Genomic DNA, 16965 nt, shown 5'->3' with positions numbered 1-16965 from the left:
GCAACCACGCTAAGACTTTCAAACAGGCCTAAAATGCATTAGCAGTGGACCTTGGACAAAGCTGAGAAATTATGGAAGGAAGAGGAAGGCCTGCTGCGGCGTCCTTGTGCTGGTCTTTTCACTTCATCTTGGCCCACAAAGGCCAGAGGTCTTTTCTGAAAGCAACAGCAACTCCCACTAAGACGAAAAGCGTGACTTGTGCGAGCATACACACCTTAATTGCTGCAGAGAGTTTGTCGCGCACAGTTTGCCGCAGAAACCACGCTGAGCCCTTAAGCGTCTGTCCAACACTTCAATTACAGATTATCACAACTGCATCAACAAAGGACTACGGCTGTGCTTCAGGCACCGGGTGAAAAGGCATGCTCATTTACTTAAACGCTTTTAATGACTGAACAGAACGGAGGTGTTCCACTGAGAAAACAGTCGCGTCACTGGAAACGGTTTCAAGTTCAGCTCGGACAGACAGTGCCACTCAAGCGACCAATCCCAAGGTCGCAACAAACTTGTGCCCAGTTTCTTTACAAGTTGCAAGGGATAGAAGTTTAAAAAAAAAAGGGGTGATGGAGTATTAATAAAGAACCATACAGACACGCATGTGTGAGTTTTGAGATGGGGCAGCAGGGGGGCAGCACTGTGGTTGCAGCACAGTCAGGGTCTAGTGAAATCAAAGCACACAATGCTCCTAGTCTGTAATTAGTGTACTGGAATGTGAAGCCCGTCACTGATAATGATTACAGGTGCTCCGCTGCAACATACACATCTGCTCTTTATGTGTAGCCCTATCTATGTCAGAAATCTCTATCTCAATAGTAATCCATTTGTGGACCTTAGTTACTTCTCCAACATCTGCAGGCAACTGCAGCAACATCTGTCACGGCATTAAAAGTAATGGGTGAGGGTTTTTAAAGTTTATATTTCTGGCATTTTCCTTTATTAGTTAGTTGACAGTGAACTGTAAAAGTATATGGGCAATGCAGTGGCAATGGTATGCATCGTACGCTCATTTTAGACCCGGCACCGTTTTCTCTTCGTCTGACGGCTTTTTTTTAAAACATCTTCTGTCTTAATGTTTTAATCACAGCAGATCGCGTCCAAGTAGTGTGGGGCTGGAGAGACTGCGGAAGCCTGAACGAGCACAGTGGTTTTTGACGTAGGAAGGGTTTTACGTGTAGTTTGCCTACAGACGTTGACAGCCAAGGAAGAGACACTTTAAAAGCTAATCCGGGACAATTTTCTGAAGAGTCAGCTTTGAAAGCGGAGAGGAACTGTTTTCTTTCTACAGCGCCCCGAGGATGAGACAGGCGGGCTAGACAAGACAACAATGAAGTCGTGAGTATGGGGAAATTACACATTACCAGTCTAACATAGCACTTTGATGTAAAGGTTTTGACATGTTTTAATAAAGACCGGTGGAAACATGCCCCTTTTTCACATTATTGCAGAAAAAATAACAGCTGTGCTAGCATGTTTTCATCAGTTTAGTCAAATAAAATAGTTTGTCAATAAGATGAAAAGGGGGATCTCAGGGATGTGCTTTGTCCTGACTTATTTTGAAACTATTTTGGGCTTCTTGATGGGGGACATGAGATCCCGGATCACCAACAAAAGCTTAAACAATATGTATAACATATAACAATAATGAATCCATAAGAAATCATTGTGTGTAAGAATTGTGGTAGACTTTTACTTAATTATTGGGTAATAAAGGTATGGTTTAGGCAACACTTGTGGTTATTTTCTCCATCTAGCCTCCTCAGTCAGGACAGACCAGCTCAGATGACAGGGCTGCTGTAAACAGTTGATGATCCATTAATTAGAACAAAATACCAGCACTTGGTAACCACGCAGAGGCTCCATGTAATCGTTCCTTTCTGTTTGGTACAAATGTATTTTTTCCTGTGCATGTTTGCTCCGCATGTGCTAAACATCAGATGTGACCGGTTTCACTGAGGGACACGAACGTGGACGAAGCACAACAACAGTTTGCTCAAACAAGTGTTTGAAAAGCTGAACAAAGTGTGGGCACCGCTGTTGAAAGCGCGTGGCCTCCTTTGTCATCTCCCTCTGATGAATGAATCCAGTGTTGACAGCGGCGTTTGCAAAACCTTCTTCGGTCGTGTTTCTGCCAAATTCAATCCTCTCCAGCGAGCGTAACCACTTTGAACGCGTCCGATCGGTTACATTCTGACTGATATCTCTGGGGCACGTAAACACATATGTCTCGTCAGATCATTTCATTTGTCATCCACGTGTAATCTGCAATCAGAAATGCTTCAGTGGGGTTGGGGAAATATTGTCTATGTAAATGCAGCCAATGCTAAACAAAATCCCAAATGTTAGTCGGTCGACGATGAGATTAACTGTCGCCAGCACGAGCGTCGGATGTATTGGCTTATCCACCTCCAAACCGCCGCGCCCTCGCTCCATCTATTACATGTGACTTGTTGACTGTGTCAGTAAACGCACAACAGTGATGCATGATGCGTACGTCAGACTGCATGCACACTGGGTTACTAGGTTGGTGGGTTGCTGGACTGGTCAATCAGTACATTTCAGTCAGCTTTACATAAACAATGCGAGAGATGATCTCCGTGCATAAAACCGACGAATCCAACGAGACTACGACTAGAATGCAGCGGCATCACTCTTAATCCTGCCAATAATGCTGCTCATGAAAAGACTTTCTCTCTGCCGTCTGAAGTAGACTCACGGCTCTTTCATGCTTGTGCACTGAAGCGACGCACCGACTGGTTTGTCCTCCTGCATGCATGCGGCATGTGTTTGGCTTTACGCTGTGAGTAAAGCCCTGCCCCGCAGTCTCAGAGCGCCGGGGGGGATTAGGAGCCAGCTTGACTACCGCTGACCCGCCTGCTCCTTTACAAGGAAAGATCAGCTATCAGGCTGCTGCTGCTTTGTGCCCTGCTGTTTGAGGGTTGTGTCAGGGATTCCTCCTTAAGTGCACAGGGGTTCACCGAGCAGCTGGGGGGCAGGCGGAGGTGGAAAGGAGGAGAGGGGAGGGAGTCGAGCCTTTCGGCCATCCTCGGCGCTGTCACATGTTCCCCCCGAAAAAAGAAAAAAAAACTGGACGTCATCTGTCAAAGCCCTCATCAAAGATCACTTTCAAGCCCCCCAAGTGGCTCGCACTTTCATGCGTGCTGTGACCAAACGGAGGTAGCGTTGCCATGACTACTGCCATGAGCAAGGGCCAGCACCAGGTTTTTCTAATCAGGCTCGAAACAGGCTACTCCCAGGCTCGGTGGTTTGCAGTGACAGCTGTGTCGTACAACACAAATTTGCAGAAGTGCACAGTTCTGGGACGGTTCTCCTGAAACACGCTTACGAGAGGGACTCGGAACGGAGCATTACGTAATGGTTCAATAAACTGCAAGCTCAGAGGAAACGGATTTCGTATGATATCGATGTGGCAGAAAGATCATGTTAAGAAAGGTGGATCAGATCAGCTGAGATAGTAGCTGTTCATATTTAGTGGGAGGGGTTACCAATCTGGATCTGAAAAAAGGAGAGAGCAAAAAAAAAGACGGGAACAGTGAGAAGGAAAGTCTTGGTCCCAAAAGTCGCTTTGAAATCATTTTCTGGGGGGGGGGGGCTCACTGTCGAAAACCCATCACACTGATGAAGCTGCAAGACTAGATTGCTCGTGCAGACATGGACGCGGGGGGGAGGCGTGGCCTCGCCCTCCGAGCGGAAGCAAGAGGGTTGATGGGAAGCTGCTCTCAAACGTGTGTTGAGTATGTTTGCGCATGCATGTTTATAAGGGTGGAGCTCCGTGTAACAGGATCTGAACATGAAGGGAAACGCGGGCTCAGTGCAACTCTCTAATGAGAGGGGGAACCTGATCAGAGTCAGATGGGATTGCCCCGAGCACACGGCCCCCTGCAGAAAGCGCCGCCCGACACCCTTTGTTACCTCCAAGTGAGCTGAGACCAGCCCATGAACCATGTAACTAGGTGGTTTCCAGGTTAATGAAAAGCTGTAACTCCGGTCCCACTGTCTGTCTCTGCTAAACTGACGACTGCCCTCCCTCCCCGCCCCGTACTGCACTCCCACCCCCCACCCCCCTCCCTCCATCCTCACCCCCACATTCCTGCCCATGAAAAGGGGGTGTCAGGGTCAGAGGTAAGTAACTGTTTACTTTGTGTGAAGTATGCTACATTTACATTTTGGGCTGATTATTATCCAGAGAAACTCACAATGAAACAACATTTCTGGATTCACTTTCCTTCTTGGATTGCGTACATTAGAGCGCCGACGACTGAAAAACAGAGTCGTAATAGTTGCTGATGTAAAAATTATTGTCCATAAAGTTTAGTTTATGAAAGCCAATCATGGCACACAGCTCTCTCCAATGTGATTTATACCCAAAACTATTTTACCTTATTTGTCTTCGTCTAAACAGTTGGACACCAGCGCGCGCTTTTGTGTGTGCTTTCACAATTAAAATTAATCTAAAAAAAATACACTTTTTTTTTTTTCATTGTTCCATATTATTGCACATGGATGTTTGGGTTTTGGACAAAACAAACACCACTGACTATTTTCCTGAAATTGGATCGCCATAAATCCGCCCTTTACTAGCTGTGCTGTCCAGAAGGGCCGGTTCACACTATAACTGATGATATCAATAACGGCTATTTTTCCAGTACAGCAAGTCTTAGAGACACGGAACGTCCACCAGCTCGTTTGCCGCACAACTCATGCTTGTCGCTTGCATATATCTCACGGCGGCCAGCGCTAATGCGTGCGTGTTTGACTCCTTCCCTCGACGATGAAAGCGGCTGTAAGTCAAGCTGATGGAAGGTGAGCTCTGCAGGAGTCCCTCAGATGTAAGATAGATGTACTTGTTAGCAAAGGTGAGTAACAGGGGTCATGGCTTCACTGGTCAGTGAGAGTAAAATTGCAACAACAAAGGCAAAAAGACACACTTTTAAAAGGAAAAAAGAAAAAGATTTCCCGAGCTAATATATTTGTCGTAATGTATTTGCGCTCCTACGCGAATAAGTCCAAATTTGGTACCATCAATCACGTTGTAAATTCTTTTTAAGCTCTCTGGGACACAGCTATTCATTTGTCTGCCAAAAAAGAAGTAGGCGAAGGATGAAACTGTATTTGTTTAAAGAAAATGCTGCCAAACGGGCCTGACATTTTTTTATTTTTTTGATTCATTACAGAAGTATTTGGCTACCGGTGGAGTGCGTCAGATAAACCGAAACCTGAAATTCCCCACCTTTTTCCTCCTCCTCCTCCTCTTCCTCCTCCTCACTCTTAGAGAAAGCAGAGAAGGATAAACCCTCATTTGGAAAACGAGGTAAACATCAGTTTGCAGGTACACATTTTGTCAGGTTTACCTTCCCAAAAAAAAGAAGAAAGAAAGAAAGAAAGAAAAAAAGGAAAAGGGAGTTAAAAAAAAAAAAAAAAGCCCCTTTGATTCTGAGTTGGTGGAAAAAAGTAAATTTACTCCAGTTGCTGTTCAATTTGGACCGGTGGACATTAAAGCAGGAGCCAGTGCCTAATAAGAGCCATGCATGAGAGAGAGACACACACAGAGAGCAACCCAGTGGAGGTGTGTCTGTCTCGGCTCCAAGGTTCCTGCTAATAGATTTCAGCTCCCTCAGTGTCCCAATTAGCTCGTTCGTATGCTCGCTTTATGAATTTATGTGTGGATGTTAAGTGCGTGAACACGCATGTGCCCTTACGAATGCATATTTACACATTTGTGCAATTACATGTTCCTGTGTGTGCAGCAACCGCCTGTTGTTTAGACGCACCATCTTAAGCTTCCAATTAAAATAAACAGGGGGGAAAAAAAAGACTCTTGCATTCAGTTAAAAAAATAAAAAAATAAAAAAGTTATTTTTTTCCTGAGCCAAGACCAAAAAGAATCAATCTGCCTCATTCTCAGCAGCGAAACGCCTATCAACACAAACACATGGCGACAAAAACGGAAAACAAACAGATAAACCTGTCCAGTTTTAGAGCGTCTTTTAATGCTTTTTTTTTTTTTTTTTTTTAAGGAAGAGCATTACAAAGAAAATAGTGAATGCACTTTTAACCCTGACCCCGTGTAAGGACGGACAGCGAGAGCTCAAGACTTACCTGTAATAAACCCCCAAAGCTTCCACACGTGACTATAAATCACGCCGCGTGCCTTCAAAGTATCGAATATCGAGTAATACTGCGCCGCTCACCCCTGCCTTTTATCCCTGTGTTTCCCCTCTCCCTGTTCTGGTGGTGGCACTGGCTTTAAAGTGCAACCATCTCACTTCTTTTTTCTTTTTTTCTTTTTTCTTTTTTTTTAAAGGCACGCCAGGCAATTTATTTACCAAGAAACTGCTGCCGTAAATGACAGAAAAAGCAGTACAATTTACTGACAAGTAGTGAATGGGGCAGGGGTGCTTAGAACGAAGCCAGAGGTCTTGACTGGGCCTGTGAAAGACTATAAAGCTTTAGTATTAGCCCACGACCTGTTTATGGCTGGCTGAGACACTGTGGTGTGAGGCTCCTGATCACTCTGCAGCTCAAGACTGCTGCTGCCGTTCTTGCGCAACGCGCAGGAGGTCGTAATGGAAAAAACACAAAGAAAATCCAGAACAGCTAAAGCATCTTTAGTGGCATCCGATTTATTTTGCAAGTCGGCATCTTTGCTAGGACCTGGGGGAAAAAAAAAAGGAAAAGCTTTTTGTCCTTAAATGAATATTTTTTTTCATTCAAAAACCCAGTGTGAAAAGGAATGGGTAAATGAAGCGTTTCATATCTTGAGGCTCTTAGGGTTGGTGCCCACTTCTGTGGAAAGAGAGAGCAGAGCTGGCCAGGCCGGCTGGGCTGCAGAGTAAGGACTGGATTGGAATTTCACTACAGAGACTCAAATACCCACCAATGGGATTCAAGTCAAATGTGGACTGAAATGGCTTTCTTCTAAGTAGCTTACAACCTCAGCGAATATGCACAGAGATGAGGTAATATATGGATTTACATGGAACGTGTGGTTTACCCCAAAGACAACCTCTGGGGCTGATTTAAAACTAAGCCGGTGCAGAAATGCCCCAAAAAGTGCAGGTCCTGGAAAAGCTACTTGACTAAAAAAGTGCGTCAATAACCCAAAAAGTGTTCAAATGCCCAACTTTACATCAGAAATAAATGAAAAACGGTTTTCAGTAAAATAAATAAATGGCCATGGTCTCTGTTGTTCAAGCCCTCATTCATGACGACTGCATGGTAGAGTAGTATGTATGTATCTATATATGCTTTGTGAAATTTTCCAGTTTGGGATGAATAAAGTATCTATCTATCTAGTGAAAGTTGTGGTAAATTGTCGCTCTTCCACCTTAGCTTCACTCACGCTTGCACATTTCTTACTTAGCCAGGAGTTAGACCAGGAGTGTCAAACATAGGCCCGGGGGCCAAAACTGGCCCACCAGAGGTTCCAATCTGGCCCGTGGGATGAATTTGCAAAAATTACACTGAAGATAACATAGTATATTCAATAAAATAAGAAATTGCACTTGCACCTTGCACTTCATAAGAAATTTACATTAAAGTAAAGGGAAACATTAGGAGTTGCCATTATTTACAAGTTAATAAGCTATTGTGTTACCGGTCTGGCCCCCGAGAGATCAAAGTGTGTGAGTGTGGCCCCTTAACTAAAATGAGTCTGACACCCTTGAGTTAGACAGTGCCGAAGCGTCCAATGCATGCGACGTCACACAGTTCATACATCTTTAAACACGTGTATATACGACTCACCTAGTCTTCACCACGTCGAGGGGGTGCATCAAGCAAATTTCCACCAGTCCTAAGAAATAATTTTAAAAAAAGTCAGAATTAGTCTTTTTGCTTTGTAGGATATTAGTTGTTTTTAATCAGTATCTGCTGTTATGATAGAAGTTAATTGAATTAAGTGTATTGAGGTACCATAAAAAGTGGTGATTAACCGTTTGTGTTTCTGTTCTTAGTGAGTTTCTGTTGAAAAATGACTCAGTACCAACATGCACTTCCCAGCAATGAGACACACTGTTATGAAGTAACAAAAATTATGTCAGACTTGTTACGTTCCAGTTTCTGAAACACGAGACTTTGCTGCTTTCTCTGGTTTATATTAGTACTAACTTAATATATTCAGAGTTTAGACTGCTGCACACAATATTAAAACGAGAATAAATGGAGAGTAGTGAATAAATGACATCTATAAACTGTAGGGTAATTCATCAAAAAAAGAAAAAAAAAACAGATTATTGGCTAATTAATCATTAGTTTCAGTCATAGCCTCATTAGTCATTTTTCTTTCCATACAGACCCAACGTGAACTTGTAGATATCTGTTAAGGCCCGTGAGGATCAGCCACATAAATCAGATCATTTATGTCAGGCGTGACAGCTCACCTTAAAATGATCTGATAAGATGGCTGCCTGGCTTCAAACTAGGGCAAAAGGCAGCCGCTGTTTCCTTGTGTGAATTTTAACCATTTGTATTTAAGCAAACACACTTTTCCTTGGTGCCAGACGGTTCGTACAGTCAACCTCATCCTCACTCCGCCCTCATTAAACCCCGGCTTCTTGAGCAACGGTCGCCGTTTTAGTGACTGGTGCCGTCTTTTCCAAACGCACAGGTCTGAACAAGTGATCCGGCGACAGCGACTTCCTCTCAAAATCCTTGTGAGAGACCACAGCTCTCGTACATTCGGAGCAGCTGAAGCCACCAACCATGTCATCCATGTAAGCCCAGTACATCAGCAGTGTGGCAGCAGCTGGAGATTCAATGCAGCAGGAGTGATCATCGAGAGACTCTGAGGTTTCACACACACACACTAACTATGTGCATCTGTGTTGAAAAGCCACTGCTTTGGCACGGAAGCCTTCTGACTCAATCCATTTTTTTTTTTTTTTTTTTTTTTTTTTTAAACTTCAGCAATCCTCCCTACATCCCTTCACTGGTGCTCTGAGGGCTTCCCTTGCAGATTCCTCTGAGTGTGTGTACACAGCTGCTGCGCAATATAGGGGCTTTCTAATTTGCTCAATTAAACATATTGTCTATAAAAAGAGCGTGTCTTCTGGGGGTTTTCCAGGGAAGTAATTATCAAGTGAAATACCACAGAAATAAGTGCTTTGTCTACAGTTGCATCTTAATATATGAACGGGAGAAGCAAGAACTGTTGAACCATGTTACCAGTGGCCAAGAGTCAAACAAAATTCCATCTGTCACGGCTCAGTTGCCCTGCCTTTGGTTGTTAATGGCACCGCACTGAAAAGGTAAATACAAGCCTGCCCTGGACAGATTAGCCTATTAATAGCCCTGCAGTGAAGATGAGGCACGTCAGATCTTTCAACAGGTAATCAGATTACGTATTGAAACCAAACCTGCCTGCCTGCCTGCCTGCCTGCTCACTCGATCAGCCTATGCAAACACAAAAGATGGTGGGAAGTGACCGAACACGCTCGAGACTGATCTAGTGGTGGAAGAACAGAGAGAAAAAAAAGACAACTTCACAAACGCAGTCCAAATGGCATATCTGGGCACTTAGCAGAAATGCAAACAAAGACGAGTCAAAACAAAAAAATCTCCCAAAATTCATTGCAAATTGGGGTTAAAGCCTCCGCTTGTTGCATGTCGGCTTCTTTTGACAAATTAATCTGATCTGCTCCAGTTAGATTTTCATTTCCTCAAAGACGCTGTTTTATTCCTGGGTACATAGCTGCCTCTGTTAGTTGTAGAAAGTTAAATAGACAGAGGCATGAAAGTAATCCAGATAACCATGGTTTTGACTGGAAACAACACAAATCAATTAGTCGGTTTGCAGATTTGCATTTGAACTAAACAGCCTCATATCCAGGTAAAGAGCTGCTTCATGGCTGCCTTCAAGTGAGCATGTGCACGTATAGATACGTCACCGAGAATAACCGACTCGAAATTTGGGGCCTCGTCGTAAACCCCAGGTTACAGGAACTCTAAAGGACACAAAGTTCCAAAAGATTCGTTAACGTCCAACGGCAGTGTTACTTAACACTCTTCTATAATTGACAGGTCTGTGTCACAGTGGCACACAGGTGTGTGCGTTCACTTGTCGGGCCGTGGTTGTTTCAGCGCACTGTGAACCGGTGTTGTTACGAGGTTGATGTCAGTCAGAAATGCCGCGTCCCGCCACCGAGGTGGCCGCTGCGAACGGAAGGAGTGATGACAAGCGCACAATGCAAAACTCTGCCGCGTTTGTCTGAGAGCCTGTCTGAAACCTCTGCGGACGAGGTGGGCGAGATGGACGGGGCTGAAGAAAAGCGGTTTGAGCGTAATCCTTAACCACACTTTGTTGAACTGATACTAGAGGAGTAGAGTATTGCATCAACAGCGATTATTAGAATCATAGAAGAGGAGTGTTGGAATATTTCTGGGTGTTAAGTCGACAAACGACACCAATGTTCCTAGTTTTCTGACAGCCAAAGCAGAACAATGGCGCGGTGTGTCATACCTGCTACTCAAATTACAAAAACAGAAGTGCAGTGCAATCACTAACTGTGAACAGATCCAAAAAAGCTTCAACCTGTTTGTTAAATCCTAATTTGTCAAGTGTATTCTTGGAGAAATTTCAGTTAGCATTTTTTTTTTATCCACCCTGTAGGAACTGTGCGACTGTTTGACATTACATAAGGTGTTATTATTTTCCAAGCGTTATTATCAATTATAATAATTGGAGTCGGCTGGCGTAACGTCATCAAACCTTCTCTGCGTGTAAGACACAGAGTATGTAATTTCCTCGCCACTGAGAGGCAGTTTCTCGCTCCACTGTGCACCAGTGCATCCTGCTCTTCCACTCCAGCTGTCAGCACGTACTACTGTTTAATCACAGAGCGAACCCACACACTCTCGAGAGCACTTCGCACCCCTCCGCAGCCTCCGCTGCAGCCGGTGAGCGCGCCGAGGGCACACCGAGGGGAAGATGCTACCGAGCTGCTCGCTTGAACTCGTCCCCCAGTCCTGCACCCACCTCCTCCAGCTGCGAGGGGAGGCTTAGTGCTACGCCGGCCTCCCATCTGGTTGACGTTTATGACTTTGCTACGCACCAGCGAGTGACATACTGGGAGATATTTGAGAGTTCTTTTGTTTCTGAACCACAATGCTACTGACAGAGCTTGTCATCCAGCGCTTTGCCGATTGCGTGCACACGCTCCTCGAGGCACAAGTGCAAATGGCAAAGGAGCGTCTGGAGCGCAGCCATCGAGACGCACTGAACTCTATTTAAAGCAAATGCACTCTTTGCCAAGACGCGGTGTGAAGGCTAATTGTGCAGTGGAACAATTTTACATAGATTTTTATGCTGTGACAACATATAGTTTTGATTCCACGCCTGGGTTCGTCATATGCGAGGTTTTAACACCCACGAAACTGGGCTTTGGTTCCAGATATTACATAAGACCAAACAATGAGGTCAGGTGTCAGAAAGCGCTGCATCACTGTTCGGCTCGGTTAGTTGATTTTGCGTCTGGTAAATTTATGGGAGGCAACCAACAAGCAGCCTCGCTACCAGCGTCTGTGCTACTACAACCGTGCTGGCACAAGACATTCCAGGTCATCCGATAACTTGTCGTCCAAAGAGAGCAGATCATACATCATGCACATGAGATAATTATCTGAGTTGGTTTTGGCTTGAGAATGCATGCAGCTTGCTCCCACGCAAAAGTGAGAAAGAAAAACAATAGAGCACCAGGGAGTGATTGCTCAACGGGTGCAGGTGTCATCCATCATGCCAAGACACACACTGAATGACTGTAATTCCCAGCAGCTACGGGGAGAAGGTCACTGCCAGAGGAAGCGGGACTCAGCCGGTTAAATGGGCTAATACATGAGAGACATGCTTCCTGGTCGTTTCACACGGTTACATAACCAATTACATGCCACGGTCTCTAATGATGGCATGCACACTGCTTCCTTAATTGCGTTACCCATAATAAGACTTTTATTAATTCTAATATGACATATTTGCAGTTCCAGAACACGTTAAACTCTTTTAGAAATAAACCTACACGGCTAATTGTTTTTCACACTCGCCACATTTCCTGGTTCATCGAGAACCAAAGCAGAAAATCGTGGCTCGCCTTGTGGTTTCAAGGCGTGAGATGAGACAGAGTGTCATGATGACAGAGCTTCACCTCACAGGCCCATTCTGGTTTTGACACGAGATCCTGACTGAACCTGCAGGTGATATCTCTTGCCTCCATGTCCTCCATTAATACTTTTCAAAACACATCAGATGTGGAATGCTAAACAAACCCTGTGAGGCGTTGCTCACTCGCAGTTTGTCAGGCGCAGCGAGAAAAGCCAGGACGATATCCATCAGCGAGGGCCGGGCACTCGCATTTAGAAGATCTGATTAATTTCAGGTTCTTTTAAAGCTCAGGCAGAAAAGGGTGGAAGAATGAATGACTGTCATAGCGATCAGGGACGTGATAAATGAAAAGATGCATAGGTGGAGATTATGAAGTCCGAGTAATTACCACATAAACAACCATTAAGAGGCAGAAGAATCTGAAATGTTCATGCTCTAGTTGATTGCGAAAAAAGCATATTTAACTTGCTATTCACATTTGACGCCTTCTTGCCAGACTGTTGATTTTAGACCTTTTTTGTTTGTAACCTACAACTAAAGCCAACCTGACGACATTGTTATGGGAAATGTAACGCTTATGAAATGCTACCACTACTTTTATAATTAGCAGTGTCTGCAAGGACATCGGCTGGCTCCATCAGGAGGACCTTTCTCAATCCGATTGAGATGGGCGGCTGTAAGCCATAGGTCTTCAACGGGGGATCGCAAAATTAGACATTTTTATATGTATATATTTTTAATTTTCACCGACAAATTGAAATTTCTTCAAATACACATCAACATGAATCCAACATATTTCAGTAAAGGGGTAAATGGAGGCAGAAGACGTTAACAAATTAAATGCAAAATATTGATAATCAGCTATCAATTAATCCAATCATTTTTCTCCGGATGGATGAAAAATATACCTTCCGCGCATGGTTCATCATGTGGGTAAACATCAGCGTGAGATTTGAGGAACAGAAACGTGCATGCAGCAAAACAACCAAGCGCTTCAAAAGACGAGGAAAACTGGAACCAACAGGCCTCCGAGCGTGTCGGTCGGCCATCTTTTTTTTTCCCCAAGGAATGAATTCACTGTCGTCAATAAAGTTGAGGGGGGAAAAAAAATAAAATAAAAGTTAAAAGTTTGGTTTCATTTCCAGCAGATCCAATGATTCACAGCGGGCACAAAACCGCCTGGTGCCAGTCAGAGAAATATGGAAAATAAAGCTGGAACCTCCGATCACAATTAGTTCGGGCTGAAGAAACGTCGCCCGCGTAAATGACGCCACCGTGTTATTTTACACAAACATAAAGCAACTATGACAGATTATGATAAATTAGCGCTATATTTGTAACATAATAATTGTGGTTGTCATAAACAAGGCAAACTGAGGAAGTGAATGAAATAAATGTAACATGAAAGTAGCCAAATAACACGGAGCCTGCAACGCTTGAGTCAGACCAATAAACTATAGTTACTACCAAGCGAGGCACACTACGGTACTGAAATACTGCGGTGGAGCCAAACCTGTTTTTAAAGAAAACAGCTGGTGTAACTATTCCAAACTGATCACATTAAAACTGAAATGGAGTATAAAGCATTTTCATGCAATAATGACACATGCAATATGTCAGAGGAACATGTATAAGCACCTCATGTGGAGACGGAGAAATGCCGCGAATACACACGTCAGTATATTATAGGCAATTACGGAGAGACAAGCTGAGAGGGCTTCGCCGACGCAGGAGCACACAGACGTTACTTAAAGCGATTAATGCTTCTCATCTGACGCCACTCCTCTGCCAGAGAGTGGATGAATCTGTTCTCGGCAAATAAAGAGAAGAAGAAAATAACCGAAAACAGCAGGAAGACAGAGCGGAGAACATTACATTCCCTCCATCCCCGAAACCAAACACGAGAGCGGTGAGGAACTAATGATGCAGGAATTTACATATGTAAAAATAAACAAAAAACAGACAGGACATCTGGATGAAGAAGACTGAAAAGCAACGAAAGTGGAGGGGGGGAGCCATTAATCACGGATATCACTGCTCCGGCTTCCGGTCTTGGGAGCGCAAAAGCGTCCCGGTTAACTCCCCAAACAGCCCCTAATTCTGCACTTGAAAAAGCTCTAAGGGTGCTTAGAAAAACAAGCTCCAGTGACAGCGGGGGATTTTTTTTTTTTAAACGGAGACAAAGGGCATCCAGGCTTTCAGTGGGCCTGCGCTAACTATTACAGCCTCGGAGGAGTTTAATATGATTAAATGGAACAAAATAACACACTGCGTGGGTAGACAGAAGGAAGCAAATCATTTGGGGCTGTTTTCCATGACAGGAACACACACTTTGAGCTTCATATGACAGGCAAATATGAATGGACGCAGCTCAGTTCCTGAGAGTTTTTCATCTTCCTTTACGCTACAGTGAAGGTGCTCCCTACAATAAGGAAGGACCCATCCTGCTGAAACTCAGCACGCCCTGTTTGCAGGACACCAGCCGTCGCTGCGTGAGCCGAGATACAAACAAACAGAGGGAAGAGGATCCTTCCACCTGATACTTGATACTTTTTTGCATAACAGTTCGACAACACCCTTAAAAATAATATCAAACTGCCAAGCTGTCTTTGTTTTGCACTGTTCTGCAATCAAATGATTAAAACAAACAACAACTATATGAATCGTGCAACATCCCGGATAATATATCCCGTTTGTGAATGATATATTGATTTTCCAATGAGTGCGCTGTCTTCGCTTTAGATTTATCTCTTAAGTTATGGCGCATTTTTCCCCACTGGCTATGCAGCAGAGAAAGCTCGGGTATGTCCCCGTCTGACGAACTCAAGATGAACTCTGTGATACTGATGGAAGCGTGTCTGAGTGTGTGTGTGAGAGAGAGATGGATACACATGCTCTTGCCCGGGTCAACCTGAGGTGCCTGAGCTGATGGACTAATGACGGATGTCGGTTGTCAGGTGTCAACACTGTCGGCTTCCTCCATTACTGTCTCTGTTTTCTTCACACCTGTGGTGACATTTTTTTTTTTTTTTCCCCTCTCATACCTGACCATCTGATGCAAATAGCTGAGGCAGGAGGGCGGAAGCGAGCGGCAGAAGGAGAAATAAAGGGCACAAAAACGATGCAAAACCTGGTGTAACTGATGTTTGAGAGGAAGTGCTCCGTGTCGTCTCGTCCCTTTCATGAGGTTCGCTTTCTAAACAAATCGTCTCCAACTCCTGCAGGACACGCGTCACCATTTAAATAAACTGTATAATCCTCTGACAAAGGCTGCAGGGTGTGAAATATCACTCTACAAATATGAGCAGAACATGCCACTATGAAGTCGTCAGGAGCCTTTGCATTGTTTAGTATAAACCAGTAGGTTTCCTATCTGGGCGTTGTGAGACCTTATAAGGTCAAGTGATGACTAAAGTTGTCCTTAGAATACCTGGAACTGCTGGGTGTTACCTTTACTGTTCTGCCTGGTTACTTATTTTGTCACGTTACAGTTTAATTCATTTTACTTTTAAATATATTACTTGAGATTGAGGTAAATCTCTTCTTAATCATTTTTAACAAAGAAACCTAATTGACTACAGATAGTAGAAAGTCACTTAGTATTAACCTGAATGGGATCGATAGGATTTTAGAAACACTGAGGCAAATAAAGTTCTAAATTCTAAAACTTTGCAGCAATAAAGGAGGAGACATAAACTGCAGTGATAAGATAAAAATCAATCTTGTGTCCTGATAAATTGCAGGAAACACGATTCTGTTGCAAAGCTGCCTTTCCAATTCATTTCAAATTGAGGGGGGCTGAGGATCTAAATCAAATACTGTCTCAAATGCAACAGAATTACAAAAGGAAGCTTTATTTCTAGGACATGAAAACGACCGGTTTTCAAACAATGACATAACAGTGTATGAGCACAGACAGTATAAATACAAAGTATTGGGATCGGAAATCCTGCATGCTTGTTTAAATACATTCAGGGTTTTTTTTTTTGTTTTTTTTTTTTGTCTTTTTTCCCAGCCACGACGTATTTCAGCTTTTATCCGAGGAGGCCAGCTCAACTCCTGCAACATCAGAAGAAAACCACGTAATTCTCCAATTCAAATAAACTCACCGAGCCTGGGATAAAATATTTTGACAAATCGCTTCAACCTCATTGCCACAGCGTCTTTGTGTACTCTCCCTAAAACTCACCTGTCGTCTCGTCAAACCCCCGCACATGTCTGCAGGTTGGATCCAGCCTGCAGACCGCAGAGTGCATACTTGTTGGCTGCTTTGATTACTACACTACGCTAATTACTAGGAACTTTATAAAAGCCTACAAATGGCCATGTTGAAATATTATTCGAATGGGAAAAGCGGCGTAAAGCTCGGCCCGTGCATCAGATAGATTTCACTTGGAAACCACGCGCGTCTCGATGGTGAGATTACGGGGATCCAGAGCGGCGCGAAAACACAAACAGCTCGCCCCCACACCAAACTCTTCTCCACCATCAGGGAATCGGCGATGTTTATTTTCACGCATCGTTGTGAAGTTTATGTCAGAGTGAGTTTCAGCTTGCGAAACGGACGCGAAACTGAAAGAGCAATTAATGTTGAAACACCCAAACACCGTGGATTAGCCACGAGCTCCAATAACGCTGGGCCGAAACAAAAGATTAGAAATTAAGAAGTTTCGTTTGACAGTCTCTGGATTTCTCAATGAATTTAGGGTGAACTCAGGAGCTGTCACAACTCTGAAATTACCTTCTTCTCCATGACATATGTCCAAAAGCTTATTTCTTCTTCTATTTCTAACAAAGCACAAGGAATTAAAAGTGTTGGGTTATAATGTACAAGTATGATCAATGCATTAAAG

At 43.8% G+C, this 16965-nt stretch overlaps 1 protein-coding gene across 1 annotated transcript in view; it reads right to left on the bottom strand.

The window, feature by feature from the left end:
* The window catches only part of slc25a21 (solute carrier family 25 member 21), an 83799-nt gene that overhangs the window by 21100 nt on the left and 45734 nt on the right, over positions 1–16965 (bottom strand). Inside the window, exon 3 of the mRNA XM_047611426.1 lies at positions 7765–7813. Coding sequence (XP_047467382.1) covers positions 7765–7813 — 49 coding nt within the window. The remainder of the gene's footprint in view (positions 1–7764; positions 7814–16965) is intronic.

Source organism: Mugil cephalus, chromosome 17, assembly GCF_022458985.1.
Source record: "Mugil cephalus isolate CIBA_MC_2020 chromosome 17, CIBA_Mcephalus_1.1, whole genome shotgun sequence".
NCBI lineage: Eukaryota > Metazoa > Chordata > Actinopteri > Mugiliformes > Mugilidae > Mugil > Mugil cephalus.
Note: the sequence above shows the minus strand (reverse complement) of the source record. Positions and strands in the feature narration are given on the sequence as shown.